Below are 17,064 nucleotides of genomic sequence, written 5' to 3'. Positions count from 1 at the left end.
ACTCTGGGTTCAGCTGCTTCATCTATAAGATGACAGGCTGGGATGAGATCCTTCACTGAGTCATCCCTAATGGAGGAAGAGAGTAGACTTTGGACCCCTGAGTATCTAGAGACAGAACCCAAAGTGGTTATCAAGATTTTTATTAGAGTTTTGTGTATTTTAAAAGATGTATATTTTCAATTTAGGTTGCCAGTTATCTGTTTATCTTCATTAAAAAATATCTCTTCCAAACTATTCGAGTACACTTAAGTAAAATTATATTTGAAGAAGATTCTCTGAGTTTAACACCTTCTCCCCAGTACCCTGGTTTAAGAATGAATGAACTGGATGATCCAAAGTTCTTTTCCAGGGTCCAGCACTAGGCTATTCCTATACTTACTTGTGAGGTTAAGGCCTAAATGGGTCTGGAATTCCAGACTATTTTCATGGTATGAGAATATCGTGGGTGTGGAGGGAAGGTCTGTTCTCACATACAGTAAGTGGCATTCTTAGGGTCTGTTGTGAAAGTAACACTTATGCTCTTGAATGTTTCAAGGGTTTGGCCAGTACTCACAGTAAAAATTGCACTGTGTTTTACATTCTGCTTTTGTGTGCCTGTGTGTGTGTGTGTGTGTGTGTGAAACTGAAGCAATACTTAATGCTACTGAGATGCACCCTCACGATTTTCTATTCTATTCTGTTATTTTTCTGTTCTGTTCCACTGTATTTTTTAAAAAAAGAAATGTGCTTGCCATTGGCATCAGTGGATTGTAACCTGTACTTTGGAATATGTTAAGAGGAGTTGATAAACATTGATATTTTAGAAGCTCTTGTAGTTAGGGATTTTATTTTATAGCAGACAATAGGTATTTCTATGAAATGCATTCTGGTTTTCATCATTTTGGCAATTTTCTCAAATTTAGAAAGTTTTTACACCAAAGGGATATAGCTACAGACAGGCTTTGGGATATACTTCCTGAACCCGGTGCTTGAAGTCATTACATAGGTGCCTTTCCCTCTCCTCCTGACTCAGCCTCAGGTAGACAGGTAGCTCTCTGTAGTTCTGACATCTTTTTGAAAATGGCGTGACCCAAGGCTCAGTGTGAGGCTCTTTCTCTTTTACTTGAAAACATCCTGCATTAAGGAACTGTGTTTTGACTGATGATTGATGGGTATTGAAAGTGCCATCTCCACCTCCTCCCACTTTTAGGTATCTTATGTCACCCTGTCCACCAGAGAGACTTTTTCAAAGGTTGGTCGAGAGCTCTTAGGGGCCATCACAGCTGTTCACCCTGAGATAATTTCTGTCCTTTTGGATAGAGTTCAAGACACCATTGACCAGGTTGGAATGGTAAGAGCACTTAATTTGTTTGTATGTTTTGCTTTTTTGGTTCTGTTATCCTGGGGTAATGGAGCAATGAGAAAAATAATCAGGTTGTTGGGGAATGACTGAGTGACGGGCGCAACAGGATGAAGACAACGTGCAGTGTGTCCTGGGCCCTGCCATTCACCGTGCCTGCTTGGGGTTAGCGGCTTCTTACAAAAAGCTGTGATTCTCTTTAATCTCCTCAAAGTGACTTTGTACCTCCCTCAGTAACAGGTTTTTGTTATCTTTTCTTTTTTCTTTTTTCTTGTTTTGAGAGAGGGCTCGCATGCACACATGCACGCACGGGAGAGGGGCAGAGGGAGAGGGAGAGTGAAAATCTTAAAGCAGGCTGCACACTCAGCAAGGAGCCCAATGCAGGGCTCGATCTCATGACCCTGAGATCATGACCTGAACTGAAATCAAGAGTTGGGATGTTTAACCAGTCGACTGAGCCACCCAGACATCCCTCAATAACAGGCTTTTCTTTTAAGTACAGTCTATATAGTTAATAACAGTTTGTATTTCAAAGTTTGTTTGGCTTTCGTAATTTTTATAGTTCATACTTGGAAGAAACAACTATGATTAAGAAAGAAGGCCCTGTTTACATAGGCCAAAAGCGAAAATAAAAGTGGTAATTTAAGTCAAACAAGACACATACAGTTTATTTCTGTCATTTGTCACAATCCCTTTTGTGGTCTGTTGATGTTAAAAACAGCTGGATTGTGACATAACTCACATACCATACAGTTCCTCTGTTTAAGCACGAAAGTCGGTGTGTTTCGTTTTTTCACAGAGTTGTGTAGCCATCACCACTCTCGATTTTAGAACAGTTTGATCACCTCAAAAAGAAACCACATACCCTTTAGCTATCACACTCTGTCCCTCCATCCCCTCCAGCCATAAGCCACCACTAATCTACTTTCTGTCTCTATAAATTTGACTGTTCTGGACGTTTTGTATTAATGGAATCATACAATATGTGGTCTGTGAGCGGCTTCTTTTACTTAGCATAGTTTTCGGGTTCATCCACATTGTAGCATGAGTCAGCACTTCGTGACTTTTAATGGCCAAATATTCCATTGTGTGGATGTACCATTTAAAACATTTTTAAAAAATATTTATTTATTTTTGAAGGAGAGAGAGACAGAGCATGAGTGGGGGAGGGGCAGAGAGAGAGGGAGACACAGAATCCGAAGCAGGCTCCAGGCTCCAAGCTGTCAGCACAGAGCCCGACATGGGGCTCCAGCTCACAAACTGTGAGATCATGACCTGAGCTGAAGTCAGATGCTCAACTGATTGAGCCACCCAGGCGCCCCTGGATGTACCATTTAAAAAAAACACACACTTACTGAAGATTTTCTTCGTCATCTGTAATACTGCTATAATGTGTGAGTTTTGCTAATGGCAGATAGTCCCACATTGTAACTTGAAGAGGAGCATTTAAAGTGATAGTATTTGCAGAGGCCCTTCATCTTGTAGTCACTGCATTGTCCCTGTAGGATGTATCACTGATAACTGTCATTGCTTCATTACATTCATAAGTGGACAGATTCCGGGGAAAGATCGGTTTATGAGACACATTTTTTCTAAATGAAGAAAAAATATACGCTCTCCTTGGAAAAGTACATCGTACTTTTTTTTACATTAAAAAATTTAATCGTGGTAAATTATACACGGCATAAAATATACCATCTTAACCCTTTTTAAATGTACGGTTCAGTGACATAAGTACATCCCCATTGTTTTGCTTGTTACCATTGCTGTCATCCAGCTACAGAACTCTTTCCATCTTGCAGAACTGGAGCTCTATACCTATTAATCAGTAAGTCTGCATTCCCTCCACCCTCCACCCTCCACTCTCCAGTCCCTGGTAACGACATTCTACCTTCTCTCTGTCTAGAGTTTGGCTACTCTACGTACCTCGTGTAAATGAATCCACACAGTATTTGTCCTTTTGTGATTAGCCTATTTCATTTGACATATTGTCGTCGGTGTTCATACATGTCGTAGCATGTGTCAGAATTTCCTTCTTTTTTAAGCCGGCATAATATTCTAGTGCATGTATAGACCACATTTTGTTTATCTGTTCATCTGTTGCTGGACACTCAGATTGCTTCTCCCTTCTGGCTGTTGTGAATAATGCTGCTGTGAATGTGAGCGTACAGCTGTCTCTTTGAGGCCCTGCTCTCCATTCTTTTGGGTATATACCCAGAAGTAGAGTTGTTGGAACATAGGGTAATTCCATTTCTCATTTTTGAGGCAGCACCATAGTGTTTCCATAGTGGCAGTAGTACTTTTTAATAAAAGCATTGTATCCCACCACGATATGATATGATTTTATTGAGACGAAAGGGCTTTTATATTCAATATACGGGAGCATGTTTTTGGTTACTCCTTTTTGGGTGATTATCTAATGGAATGAGTTCTAAAGAAATACACAGTGGGTCGCAAGATTCTTTCGCTTTGGTTGAGCTCATCACCATTTTCTCTTAAGTGGCTGTCTGGTTTTTTTGGCCACACTTACATTTTACATTTAATTTAATTTAATTTTCCATATGGATGAATTTCATTTCATTTCATTTATTTATTTTTAATATAATTTATTGTCAAGTTGGCTAACATACACCCACTTACATTTTAAATTTGCTCATAATACTTCTAGTAAACTGGCCCAGAGGTATGCTTGACTTTAAGTATAAGAATTGGAAGCATAGTGTTTTTTAGAGCATATCTTCTGAAAGGTGCCTCCATTCTCTGTTTATACCTTTAGTTCCTTAATGCTTTGTGAACTTGCTGACGTTTTTGGAGGAACTTGTTCAAACCTTCTGTGCCTTCAGATGAATATGATGGCTTTGAATATTTTTGCTGTTACCTTGGGATAATCAGGAATTAGAACTAGCCCCAGAGCCTAGGAATGATCTGTGGGCTGTAAACTGTCCTAGTTTTCAAACGTTGAACTGTTACTGCTTTCTGGAATAAAAGCCACTTGATCATCGTGTGTTATTCTTTGTATGTATCGATAGATTTATTTTGGTAATTTTTTTTTTTAATTAAAATTTTTTTTTGGTGTTTATTTACTCTTAAAGGAGAGAGATAGAACATGAGTGGGGGAGGGGCAGAGAGAGAGGAAGACACAGAATCAGAAGCAGGCTCCAAGGCTCTGAGCTGTCAGCACAGAGCCTGATGCGGGGCTTGAACTCACAGACTGTGAGATCATGACCTGAGCCAAAGTCGGACACTTAGCCGACTGAGCCACCCTGGCACCCCAGGAAAGGCACCCCGGCACCCCAGGAAAGGCTTCTTTAAAATTCATTCTTTCTACTGTTCTTTCCCATTTTGTTTTGCCTCTCATTGGGAGCAGTGCAGGAACCTGAAAAGTACTAGTATGCATGTTCTAGATCTGTGTTGTCCAATATAGTAGCCACTAGGTACATGCAACTGTAGAGTCCTTGAAAGGTGGCTAGTCCAAATTGAGATGTAAGTGTAAAGTACTCACTGGGTTTCAAAGATTTAGTGTGAACAAAAAGTATGTAGCGTATCTCAATAGTTTTGTATAGTGATCACATGTTGATAATGTATTGGACATATTAGATTAAATGAAATATATTAATTTCACTTGTTACTTTTAAAATATGTGGCTAGTAGAAAAACTAAAATTATGTATGTGGCTTACATTGTATTTCTATTGGATAGCACTGTTCTAGACAATATAAAATGAATTGCTCTTCTGATTAGTCTCCCTTAAAGCAAACTATTGAGTGACCCCAGATTTATCTTAATTTGCACACATCGATAGGTTATTCAAAAAGTGATGCTATAGACTTCTTGTAAACAGGATTTTAAAAACTTTTTATTATAGAATCTGTCAAATATATATAAAAGGGAGAATAGGAAATGAATCCCTGTGTACCCATCATCTACTTTCAACAGTTACCAACTCTTGGTTAATCTTATTTCACTTTTACCTCTGTTCACTCCTTGTCCCTCCTCCCCAGATTGCTTGGGAGCTAACAGAAATATCTTTTTAGATGCCAGAAAAGAAATAATAATTTTTTTACTGAAGTGTAGTTGACGTGCAATATCATATTCATTTCAAGTGTACAACATAGTGATTTGGCGATGATATACTTTACGAAATGCTTACCACAGTAAGTGTAGTTACCATCTGTCACTGTACAAAGTTACTACAGTGTCATTGACTGTAATTACTATACTGTACTTCTCATCGCTGTGATTTATTTATTTTATAACTGGAAGTTTGTACCAGTTTTATACTTTCAATCTCCTTTACCTTTCTATTCTCCCCTCTATTCTATTTACCCCCAGTATTCTCCCCTCTTCTGCTCTGACAACTACCAGTTTTTTGTTTATTTAAATAATTATTTAAAGCGCTAAATCTTTTTGTAAAATGAATGACTGTTCCTCGTTTATTATGGCTTTAAATTTGGGTCTTGGTATGGTGGTTTTATTAAATGGAAGTATACCAAATTATACGTAATTAAAGATTGACCTTTACACAGGGTAGCCCAATGTGCTTTTGGTGTATCATTGGTTTTAATATTTGTTTCCTTTGGTTGTCCATGATGTCCATTTCATTTGTCTAAAAATCAAACAAAACCCCACTTCCTTTTGGAAAAAAAATTTTGCAGGCAGTTTAATAATATATTGTAGTAATTCAGGATTGTTCCTTAAGTTTTGATCTTAATTACCATCATTTTCTTTTAAATAAGGTTTCTTTATACTTGTTTAAAGAACTGCCTCTGTATCTCTGGCGACCTTCTGCCTCTGAGATAGCCGTGATTCGGGACTGGTTATTGAATTATAACCTGACAATGGTGAAGAATAAGTTGGCCTGTGTTATTCTAGAAGGACTAAATTGGGGATTTGGTGAACAGGTATGTGTATCAGAACCACTCTCTAGATACTGGAGGTTCTACATATCAATTTTAGAGAAACATTTCCTCAAAACATAAACATTTCTCAGTACTCAGTGATGGTAGTTTTTATTAATCATAGTTTATTAATGTTATTAATAGTTTTTATTATTAAGACTTTGCTATGTATAATGTCTCTAAAGATGCCATGTCCATGATTTTGACCATTAAAACTTTCCTTCCTCTTTACTCTAGGCCTTACGTGTTAGTTCCTAGGTCAAAATGTTTCAACATTTTAAAGGGAAAATGGGAGAGAACTCAGCCCTCTAACAGTCTGCCACCTTTTTTCTGAACAAATCATTTGGTTGTCACAGCCGTCTTGTGTGTTTTGCACGAACTTGACCCCGTTGTACAGATGAGAAAACTGGAGCCAGGGAGCTTTTCTTCCAGAGTGTCCCTGACCACCTGGGTCTGCCCATGGGTTCATCCAGGGCTTCCCCCTCTCCAAGTGAGAGCTGTAGACCCCTCTTTTCCATCCTCGTGTTCTCTGATTTGTGAATAGAAGCCCCTAGTCCTCCCTCTCCTAGCAGGCTGCATGAACTTCCCTACGAGAGTCTCCATGATCCTTCGTTAGAGGATTCGTGAGAGGATTAGGGATATATTTCTTTATTTCTTTTTTTTTTTATTAAGTTTATTTATTATTTATTTTTGAGAGAGAGTGCACAAGCCGGGGAGGGGCAAAGAGTGGGAGAGAGAGAATCCCAAGCAGGCTCCTTGCTGTCACTGTGGATCCCGACATGGGGCTCCATCTCACAAACTGTGAGGTCATGACCCGAGCCAAAATCAAGAGTTGGATGCTTAAACCAGCTGAGCCACTCAGGTGCCCCAGGAATGTGTTTCTTCAGGTTGCAAAGGAAGATTGGATGGGAAATTCTATAGGCAACTTCAGGCTCCTAAAGGAATATTTTATTTGTGTTGTTGAGTATCTTCTGTATTTTCACTGATGAGAAAATGAGGAAAGGGGATATAGACTTAATTTATTAAGTATCCTTTTGTTTAATAATGAACATCTTCCCGGTTTGTGGCAGTGCCCTTAAACTTGTGACCTAAAGTCTTCATGGAGCTTCTAGGGTAGGAGTGGGGGAGTTACATTCAAAGATACCTTTTATATGAGGGTCCGGGATGACTCAGACTATTTAAGTACAACGTAATGGTTCTTTAAGATTTCCGTGTTTTTTCCTGTTGCCATTTTATAACTTCATTGTTAGGTGATGTAATTTTTGGAAAGTTGAGGATCCAAGATCCTTTTTTTTACTATCCTTCCTAGTCCTTTTGTTCAAAGGTATGTTAAAAAAATCAAGATGGCATGTTTATGATGATTTTTCTCTTTAAAAGGGTACCCTTCATCTGGATCAAGCAGTCCATGCTGAAGTGGCTTTAATGATTCTTGAAGCATACCAGAAATACCTTGCACAGAAGCCGTATGCTGGGCTTCTTTCTGAAAGTATGAAGCAGGTATTTCCTTCTCTTATATATTGAGAATATCTTTATTATAAATGATTTGGGTGGATACAGCTACAGTATTTACCCTTAGGTTGCCTAAGAACATTTCTGGCCACTTAAGATACTGAAATTGAATTCTGTGGTTGGATGAAGATTTTTTTCTTTGAGAAGTGGCCTACATGTGACCATTTTAATACTGTGGCATTTGACTTGACCTGGAGCTGGCCTGTCCTGGCTCCGGAGAGCTGAATGTTAAATTTTCGGGAACTTTGCAAACTAGATTGTTGACCTGTTGGTAGCTTGAAACTGACCATGGTGGGAGTTTTCACACTGACAAAATTGACAAACCCTGTAAAGGATCTCCCACACTCCAACTGGTTGTTAAAACTTATTTATCATCACCCCATGAGTTGTGCACCAACTTTTGTATTATTACTCCTTTGCTTGTGCTGACTCAGATCAGACGCACAAAGAGACTAGTGAGTAAGCAGAAGTGGTCAGTTGTGAGAAATTGCTGTAATTGAGTGCTGCAAACTGAGCCCTGGTAAGTAGTGTGTCCTCTCTTTTGCGGACGTTGCTGATCACAAAAGCAAATGGGCGGGTGAGCTTACTGATTTAATTTGTATGTGACTAATGTGGTTTAAAATAAATAATTGTTTTAGGTTTCATATTTGGCCAGTATTGTTCGATATGGAGAGACACCTGAGACCTCATTTAACCAGTGGGCCTGGAACTTGATCTTGAGGTTAAAACTGCACAAAAATGATTATGGAATACAGCAGAATTGTCCAACTGTTCCCTTCTCCAGCACTGTGCCTGACATGACAGAGTCACCCACGTTTCATCCTCTCTTGAAGGCTGTTAAGGCGGGCATGCCCATCGGCTGTTATCTGGCCTTAGCTATGACGGCTGTGGGCCACAGGTACAGTGTTTGGGCTGAACCCCTAGGGTTGCTGAACCTTGTAGTCAGTGATTCTGGATTTCATTTTTCACATCCCAAGGTCTGAGGCCTCCATCAAACCTATCTAAGGGCAATCAGGACCAAATTATAAGCCTTATTAATGGCTTATGTAGGGGAAATGCTGCCCAAATTCATATAAGACAGATTTGTACCAGAAAATCATCTCATACATTACGGACAGAGTATACCTGTCACCCAGAGGACAATGTTCATGTTAGCGCTAGATGTTTTGTCTTCCTTGGAATAGTGACAATATAAAAATAATTAGTCATCTCTACTGAATTTTGTTTAAAGTGATGGCAGCCCAACTTCGGCTTCTCAGTTAGAGGGCTAAACCTGCCCAGGGGAATGAAATGCCTGCTCAGGTCACGTGCTTCTCTGGTATGAGCCTAGAGCGATCTCTGTCTCTTCTACACTGAGTGGTAGTTTTCTGTTCAGTCTTCTCAGGGATCATGTGTGAGGTCCTAACCTCAGGAGCCGTGGTTATCTTGTGTTACCATTTTATCCCAGTGCTGAAGGCTATAGCTGGTGCAATAAGTAACTGGTGCAGTAAGTAAATGAATGAATTCTTAGTTGGTTAAAAATCCTTTTTTTCCCCCCAGAGATCATTTTCCTACAGTGTGTTAATTTTTTTTAGCCTCTTTTTTTCTAAAATTTCTTTCACCTACATGCTTTCTGGTTCTTTCATTTTAGACTCACTGTAATACCTTTTTAGCATCCCAATTTCAACATCTTGTTCCACATTACATATATTTTCAGTAGGATGCCAGTTGTGCTATTAGCGGTTTATGTTCAGCCTTGTGCCAAGAAGTGGGAGAGAGACAGGATTGTTAGTGGCCTTCAGGCTGTTGACAGTTTAGTGGAGATGGTAGATGGAATCAATTGGCAGCACTAAAGACGTGACCGTGGGCTGGATGAGAGGTGTAGAGCAGTGCTTCTCCGTTCTGGCTGCTCTTCAGAGTCACGTTTGGAGTGATTCTAAAGCTCCCTGTGCAGAGAAGAGTGTGAGAGTCCTGATCTAATTAGTCTGGGGCCGTTGTCCAGATTATTCTGATGTACAGCCTGGATTGGGAACCACTCAAGAGTATGAGCAGAAGGAATTTAAAGGAAGGAGAGATCATTAGGTCAGGATGCCTGCGTGGAGGAGCTAAGCTTTGGAGAGGAGTCTTAAGTAGAGAAGGCGTCCGAGGCTAGGGGGCAGAGTGGTGATGCTCACCCTTGCCAGGTGACCTTGCCAGGTGACGGTGTTGAAGATTCAGCCTCGGACCATCCACTCCCCCGCCCATAGCACCTGTGTGCTCTGAGCAGAGCCCTTACTGTATTGTAGTGTAATCATCTCTCTCGCTCTTCTCATGCACTGTGTGCTCCTTGAAGGCAGGGGCATTGTCCTTTCATCAGTTTATCTCCAGAACTTGAACTAGTATATATTTGATTCAAGCATGAACGTGGGAAGGAGCACCAGGTGTCTGAGTGGGGAGGGGGAAGAGTGAGGAGTGATGAGGAAACACTCCTGACTGAAGCCCATGCTTCATGGTGGTGAATGGAGGTGATCAAGTAGGTCAGTAGGACTAGTGATGGACAGATTTGGAAGTCAGGTAAAAGAGGGTAGAAGTGATCCATTGGGACGAGGAGAGATCTTAATTAAGCACTTTGGGAGGCACTCTACATCTTTTCCAATAGCCCTCGTATCATTCTCAGGGTCCTGTACCTCAGGCACCTCATCTATAAAATGGGAATAATAATAGTACTGGACTTACGTTATGAGCCTTAAGTGAGTTCTAATTCACTGAACACGTTTAGCATATGTCTGGCGTGTGGATTCAGAGTGTAGTATTCTGAACTCAATCGTTTCATGATTCTTCTTGTTTCTTCTAGTCATTCTGGGACTGTAGTTCCTTTACTCACTGATAAGACTGTGTGTCTTCTCCAAACATAAGTATTTGTTTGGTGCTGATTACCAAATCCTGAATGGAGTGAAGGTGGGAGTAAAGAGTTTCTCTTTGGGGCTGAATTCCATCCACCACGGTCGTCTGGGATGTATGCATACTAGAATTAACTTAACGATCTTTTGAATGTGCTTAGGGTTGGGTGCAGAGTATGCAGCAGTATAAGTTGTATACGAATATAACATCACAGAATACAGAGAACAGTAGTCAAAGAAATCACCCAGAATCTTTCTCACCCTAATGAAACATTGTTTTGTTTTGTTTTTTGATATTTATTTTTGAGAGAGAGAGTGCATGCGCACAAATGGAGTGGGGGCAGGGGGGGAAGGCAGAGGATCCAAAGCGGTCTCTGTGCCTACAGCAGCGAGCCTGATGTGGGGCTCAGCTCATGAACCATGAGATTATGAGCTAAGTAAGCTGACGTCAGATGCTCAACTGACTGAGCCACCCAGGCACCCCTGGTACACATTATTTTTAAATAATGTAATAATATTCGCATTGAATGCATTTTTCCAAAATTTACATAAATCATGTGTGCTTCTGAGTTTGTGATTTTAAACAGTTTTGAAAAGTCCATCTTTTACATGGATCATCTGTCATATGTTCCTCTGCATTTGAGATTATTTCTTAAAGATAGATTTTCTGAAGTGCGTCAAAGAGTAAATTTTTATGCAAATTGGTTTCAGAAGAACTTTGCCATTTTATACTAACAGAATGAACTCACTTTTGAATCTTCTCTTTGCTCTGCTACCTTGTGGGAATATGCAGACAGTGAGAGCCCCACGGCTCTTAGAAGAAGCACCATTTGGGAAGCAAAGTAGGGTAGTGGCAAAGTGCTGTGGACTGGAAATTTGCAAACCTGGGTTCTCATTTTGGCCCTCCATTAGGAAATTATGTGAATTTGGGCATGATACTTCACCTTTCTCATGTGTAAAATGAGCATATGGATGAAACTTAAGTTCCTTTGTGCTCCAGAGCTCTGATGCTAGTATTCCTGGGCTAAGTTTGGTGGTGCAGAAATGTGCTGGAGACCTGAGATCAACTGGGTAGCAAGTAGGCTGATGGCTCACTGGAAGAACGTCATTTTCTGAGCCGGCTGCCTTGCACGCTCATTGCCTTTGTCTCTTTCCATAGCATTGAGAAGTTCTGTGCAGAAGGCATCCCACTGTTGGGAATTCTGGTCCAGTCGAGGCATTTGCGAACAGTGGTTCATGTCCTGGATAAGATCCTGCCTTTGTTCTACCCTTGCCAGTATTACCTTCTGAAGAATGAGCAGTAAGTAGAAAACAGCCTGGGGAGTACAGATGACTGCTTGCAAGTAAAAGAGGGAATGATATAATTCACTGGTGTATTTTTTTATGAGGCAGAAAACTTCCTGCCTAGTTTAGAATGCAGTTTGATAAACAGTGACTCTTATAATGATTCTTGTTTTATTATCATGAAAGATATTTCCATTTCTCATTTAATTTTAGATTGCTTATAGCTTATTAGCAGTTGAAAGGGAAGTTTCCATGAAACCTGGGAATAGTGTTTCTGACACTGAGCAGCAAATGGCTTTGCCATTGTAACAGTAGCAGAACACATTGCTGTTAATTGTCTGTAGTATTACAAACAGATAAGATGCATAGGAAGGTGCTCATCACATGAGACATACATAATCTTGTTGAGAAAACAAGACTTTTGAGGTAATTACAAAACTTATGAAGCAAAGTATTATTGGCAAGGCCACGCATGCTGTGGTGTATAGGTTGCATTTGCGTTGTGTGGTAAAAGTATATGGAATTTAGGGTAAAAGAAATAGCTGCTTGGGAGGGAGGGAATTAAGAATAGCGGGGCGCCTGGGTGGCTCAGTCGGTTAAGCGTCCGACCTCGGCTCAGGTCATGATCTCGTGGTCCGTGAGTTCAAGCCCCCCGTCGGGCTCTGTGCTGACCACTCAGAGTCTGGAGCCTGTTTCAGACTCTGTGTCTCCCTCTCTCTCTGACCCTCCCCTGTTCATGCTCTGTCTCTCTCTGTCTCAAAACTAAATAAACAAAAAAAAAAAAAAAGAAAAAAAAAAGAATTAAGGATGGGGTGTTAATCAAGACTCTTAATTGCACATGATAAAAACCCGGTGCATGCTGGTTTCATCAAGAAGGGAATGTTTTGGCTCATGTGATTGGGAAAAGGGCTCATGATAACATCAGGTCATTCTAAAGTGGTAGTTCTCAGTCAGGGGTGATTTTGACCCTTGGGACATTTGGTAATGTCTCCAAATGATTTTGGTGGTCACATCCTGGTGGGGAGCGGGAGGCAGTGGATGGTTGGGCAAGGGGATGGTTGAGGGGGCGACTGGGGGAGTCTGCTACTGGTATCCGGTGGATAGAGGCCAGGGGTAGTGCTGAACGTCCTGCAGTACGTAAGAGAGCCCCTCACAGTAAAGAATTAGCCAGCCTAAAATGTCAGTAGTGCCAAAGTTGAGAGACTCTGGATTAGCGTTTCTCTGTTTTTCTCTTATCCTCCTTCACAGGTCCCTTGGCCCCGCCTCTCTTTTCAGTTTTTCCACTGCAGGTGTGCTTTTCTGCAGGGGAATGAAAGTGTGTGGCTGTAAAGAGAACTAAGTACTACCCTGTGGGAAGGGCCAATGTTTTCTGTATCATTGTTCCTTGTAATGATCCCTGATTGGTCTGACCTAGTCATGTGTTCTCTTTCAGCCTGTCACTGTTCTGGGTGGTATTGACTAGTTCTAAGAGGAGGGTATAGGGATTCTGTTTTGGGGGCCCCTCCCTCCCAGAATTGGCAGTTGGGTGGCGGGGGGAGGGTGGACAGCTCCCTTAATGAAAGGATGTGCAGTTAGCAGAAGGGAGAGAGAGAGAGAGAGAGAGAAGATGCTCAGTGAACAAAAGCAACAGATGGCCGAAACATACGACTTTATGGAAGAGGTGGGTTTCTAGTTGAGTTTTGAAGTTATGTAGGTGTTGGGCCAGTGGGGAGGACAGGGTGGGCAGGGTGGGGCTTTTTCACTATGGGTAGGGGGTAAAAAGAGGGTCTGGAGGGGCCAGGCTGGGAAATAGTGAAGGCATAGAGAAGGACAGAGAACTGCCAGTTGGGGAGCAGGGTAGAGAGCACCTGGCTGGGGCCTCGAGAAGTGTGAGCACAGGTGAATTCCTTGACTTTGCAGGGCCTCTGTTTCTTCATTTGCATAATGGGCTGATACACCTCGCATACAGGCTGGGTGTAAGGGTTAAGTGATATAAAGTACAATGGCTGGCACATTTTAGTAAATTGTTTTTAGATTTTTAAAAGATATTTTAAAATTAGATTGAATGGCTTCTATATTTTTTTCTCTAATCACTAAATTTTGAGTAACGATGACTCTTTCTAGGCTGTGTTTCAAATGCTTCCTCTCTATATCTCTCCCAGGCCCCTCTAATGCCTGCACTGGCTCTGTCCTCTGAACTTGTACAACACTTCATTGGTACCTTTCCCGCCCTCACTTTTCCTCTTGACTAGGGTTTGGGCCTCAATTGGGCCTGCACTGTGTCTCCTGTGAAATGGGAAGGGTGTTCATTCACCAGTAACAACTGCTTATCAATTTGCGCTGTGTGCTGCTGCCGCCTGTACAGCGGGGAGGGAAGCAGGCCGGCCGTTGCCCTCAGACACGTAGGAAGCGATCACGTCCTCAGGATGCGGTTGCCAATTTTAAGGCCCATGGAGGACAAGAACAGGGTGCCACGAGAGAGGTTAATGGGTTAGCTGTGTTTTAGATGGCAGGAAGGCTCGGAAAGGATCCTCTGAGGAAAGAACATTGTAGAAGAGGTGTGGGGAGTGAGTAGGAGTTTGGTAGGTTAGGTGTGGGGGAATGTTTCAGGTGGAAAATCCAGCAGAAGCAGAGAGAGGAGGGAGCTGGGAACCCAGGAACTGAGGGCACTTCCTGACTGTGGTGGGATCCCCCTTGTGCCCCTTTGTGCCCCTTCTACCACCTTGTAGGAAGTTGACTTCCAGTACAAGATTGTGGGATGATTTTACAAACATCTTGGCATTTGTTAGTGAGTGGGGAGGGGGTAAAGGGGCACTTGGGGTGGTGTTCCTCTAATGCTCTTGAACTTGTACGTGTTTGTGTGTCTTGCGATCTATCTGTTCTCTATACTTCTGCAGATAGATAGAATTCCCTTTAACCCACCTTAAATTTGAAAACTTCATTTTTCTGAAGTTCTTAAAGATTTATTGAAAATCCTAAATAGAGCTTTGGCCTAAAAATGGGACCAATTTCATGTTTTTCTGTTTCCTCCTAAGTAATTAGCCACTGGAAATTTTGTTGACTTCTGATTGGAAGGTCAAATGCATTGTCTTGTGTTCTTGGCAGGTTTCTGTCACACCTCCTTCTGTTCCTACACTTGGACAGTGGCGTCCCTCAGGGTGTCACACAGCAGGTCACCCACAAGGTGGCACAGCACCTGACAGGAGCCAGCCATGGGGACAACGTGAAGCTTCTCAACAGCATGATCCAGGTCAGGCCCCCAGGAGGCCCCTAAATACACCCTTGCCCACCTTCCCAATCAAGCACCCTAGGGTTAGCACATCTGAGTGTCGGTCATTTCAAAGCACTTGGCACAGTGCTTTTGGCCAAGAACATCGCAGATTTGGGCTTTGTAGTGGAGGTGGTCATTTTGCTGGTGTTTTAAAAGTGGGAGCCTGACTCTTATGTCCACATCACTTGAGCGCTTTCTCCGTAGGCCCACGTATCCGTAAGCACCCAGCCCAATGAAGTGGGCCCCGTTGCCGTGTTGGAGTTCTGGGTTCAGGCTCTAATAAGCCAGCATCTTTGGTACCGAGAACAACCCATTCTTTTCCTCATGGACCACTTGTGTAAAACAGCTTTTCAGCTGATGCAGGAAGACTGTGTGCAGAAGTTGCTCTACCAGCAACATAAGGTAAACCTCCTAGAGAATTTGTCTTTCGGTCATTGTCTAGATAGTAGCCTTCCCAGGATGCTCCCCCAAATGCACAGTTCTCAGTACTACTCTGGGGCCACTGCCTTTTTAAGCTTGGTCTTGGTACCTGATCTCAGTAACCACAGTCTGCTAATGCAGATTCCAGGGAAGCTAAAGGAAAGGACCCCCCAGGAGGAGCCTTGCTCATGACATTTGGCTGTAATACGCTGCCTGTGGCTCTCACTGCTGGTGGACTAATTATGAAATCTGTGTCTTACCAGAATCTACCATCACAGTAAGATAATTGCTGATATGCTTGAAAAGGTCATTGATAAGGTTTTTTTAAAGCCTTCTCTCTCTGTTCCACATCCTGTCCCCTGTATAGAATGCTTTGGGTTACCACTGTGACCGGAGTCTGCTCTCTTCTTTGGTGAGCTGGATCGTGGCTGGCAACATCACTCCTTCCTTCGTGGAGGGCTTGGCCACGCCTACTCAGGTAGGAAAGCCCTTGTGGACCGTTGGTAACCTTTGCGAACTTTTAATGTTCTCATCTTTACTAATGTATTGCTAGCAGCTTTAAATAACGCTCATTTAGCCCTTGGCACGTGTAAGAACCCTCGTTCGTTTAATCCTTGCGGCGGCCCTCTCCTGAGGTTGCGCTGTTGCTGTTCCGTTTCACCGAGGGCTTAACTGAGGTTGAATGGAGCCGAGCAGCTGGCTCAGAATCAGACCGCTGGTGGTCAGTCCTGGTCTGCCCGGCTGTAGAGCCTGCCCGGCAGCACGGTTGAGGGTGGATGCTGGAGCCAGGCCGCCCGGGGTGCACACTCGGTTCTGATGTTTGTTAGCCCTGTGCCTTGGGCAGGGCTTACCTCACCGTCCTCAGCTTCCTCAGCTGGGTGCTGGGAGTACTGAGTGCACCTGCACGGGATGTACTCAGAGCCGGGCTTAGTACGTCACACGGTGCACATGAGGCGTTGGCCGCTCTTGTCAGCGATAGCGGCCGCAGCAGCGCTTTCTTCATGACTACCACCTCTCCAACTGTGAGTGTCGAATTATGGCCCTGATCCATCACTTAAACCAGTAGCGACATCCTTCAGCCTCCCATCACAGTCTTCCCTCCCGCTCTTCCTCTTAACTCTCGTGATCCAGCCGAAACACACTCCTTGCTGTTACCTACCGTGTCCCATGTGTTTCCACCTCTGTGCCTTTTCCTCACTGGTCCTCTTGCCAGGCATCCTTCGCCTCCATTCTCCACACAGAGCTGTCTCTGATATGTCCACCTCTGTGATCCCGCCTTCCCTCTGCTGGCTTCCTGGAGCGCTGGACTCCTGATTCAGTACTCACCACCTCTCACTTCACATTGTGATTACTTATATATTAGTTTTGTCTCCTGTATACGAGATGGAAAATTAAAAAAAAAAATTTTTTTTTAACATTTATTTTTATATTTTTGAGAGAGAGAGAGAGAGAGACACAGAGCACGAGTGTGGGAAGAGCAGACAAAGGGGGAGACATAGAATCCAA

General features: G+C 42.5%; 1 protein-coding gene across 1 annotated transcript in view; it reads left to right on the top strand.

The window, feature by feature from the left end:
- The window catches only part of EPG5 (ectopic P-granules 5 autophagy tethering factor), a 108,149-nt gene that overhangs the window by 30,733 nt on the left and 60,352 nt on the right, over nt 1-17,064 (top strand). Inside the window, exons 13-20 of the mRNA XM_047827040.1 lie at nt 1,190-1,330; nt 6,076-6,240; nt 7,615-7,734; nt 8,385-8,644; nt 11,764-11,904; nt 14,973-15,117; nt 15,343-15,540; nt 15,926-16,036. Of these exons, the coding sequence (XP_047682996.1) occupies nt 1,190-1,330; nt 6,076-6,240; nt 7,615-7,734; nt 8,385-8,644; nt 11,764-11,904; nt 14,973-15,117; nt 15,343-15,540; nt 15,926-16,036 (1,281 nt within the window). The remainder of the gene's footprint in view (nt 1-1,189; nt 1,331-6,075; nt 6,241-7,614; nt 7,735-8,384; nt 8,645-11,763; nt 11,905-14,972; nt 15,118-15,342; nt 15,541-15,925; nt 16,037-17,064) is intronic.

Source organism: Prionailurus viverrinus, chromosome D3 (assembly GCF_022837055.1).
Source record: "Prionailurus viverrinus isolate Anna chromosome D3, UM_Priviv_1.0, whole genome shotgun sequence".
NCBI lineage: Eukaryota > Metazoa > Chordata > Mammalia > Carnivora > Felidae > Prionailurus > Prionailurus viverrinus.
The sequence above is the reverse complement of the archived record's forward strand: the minus strand, read 5'-3'. Positions and strand labels throughout refer to the sequence as shown.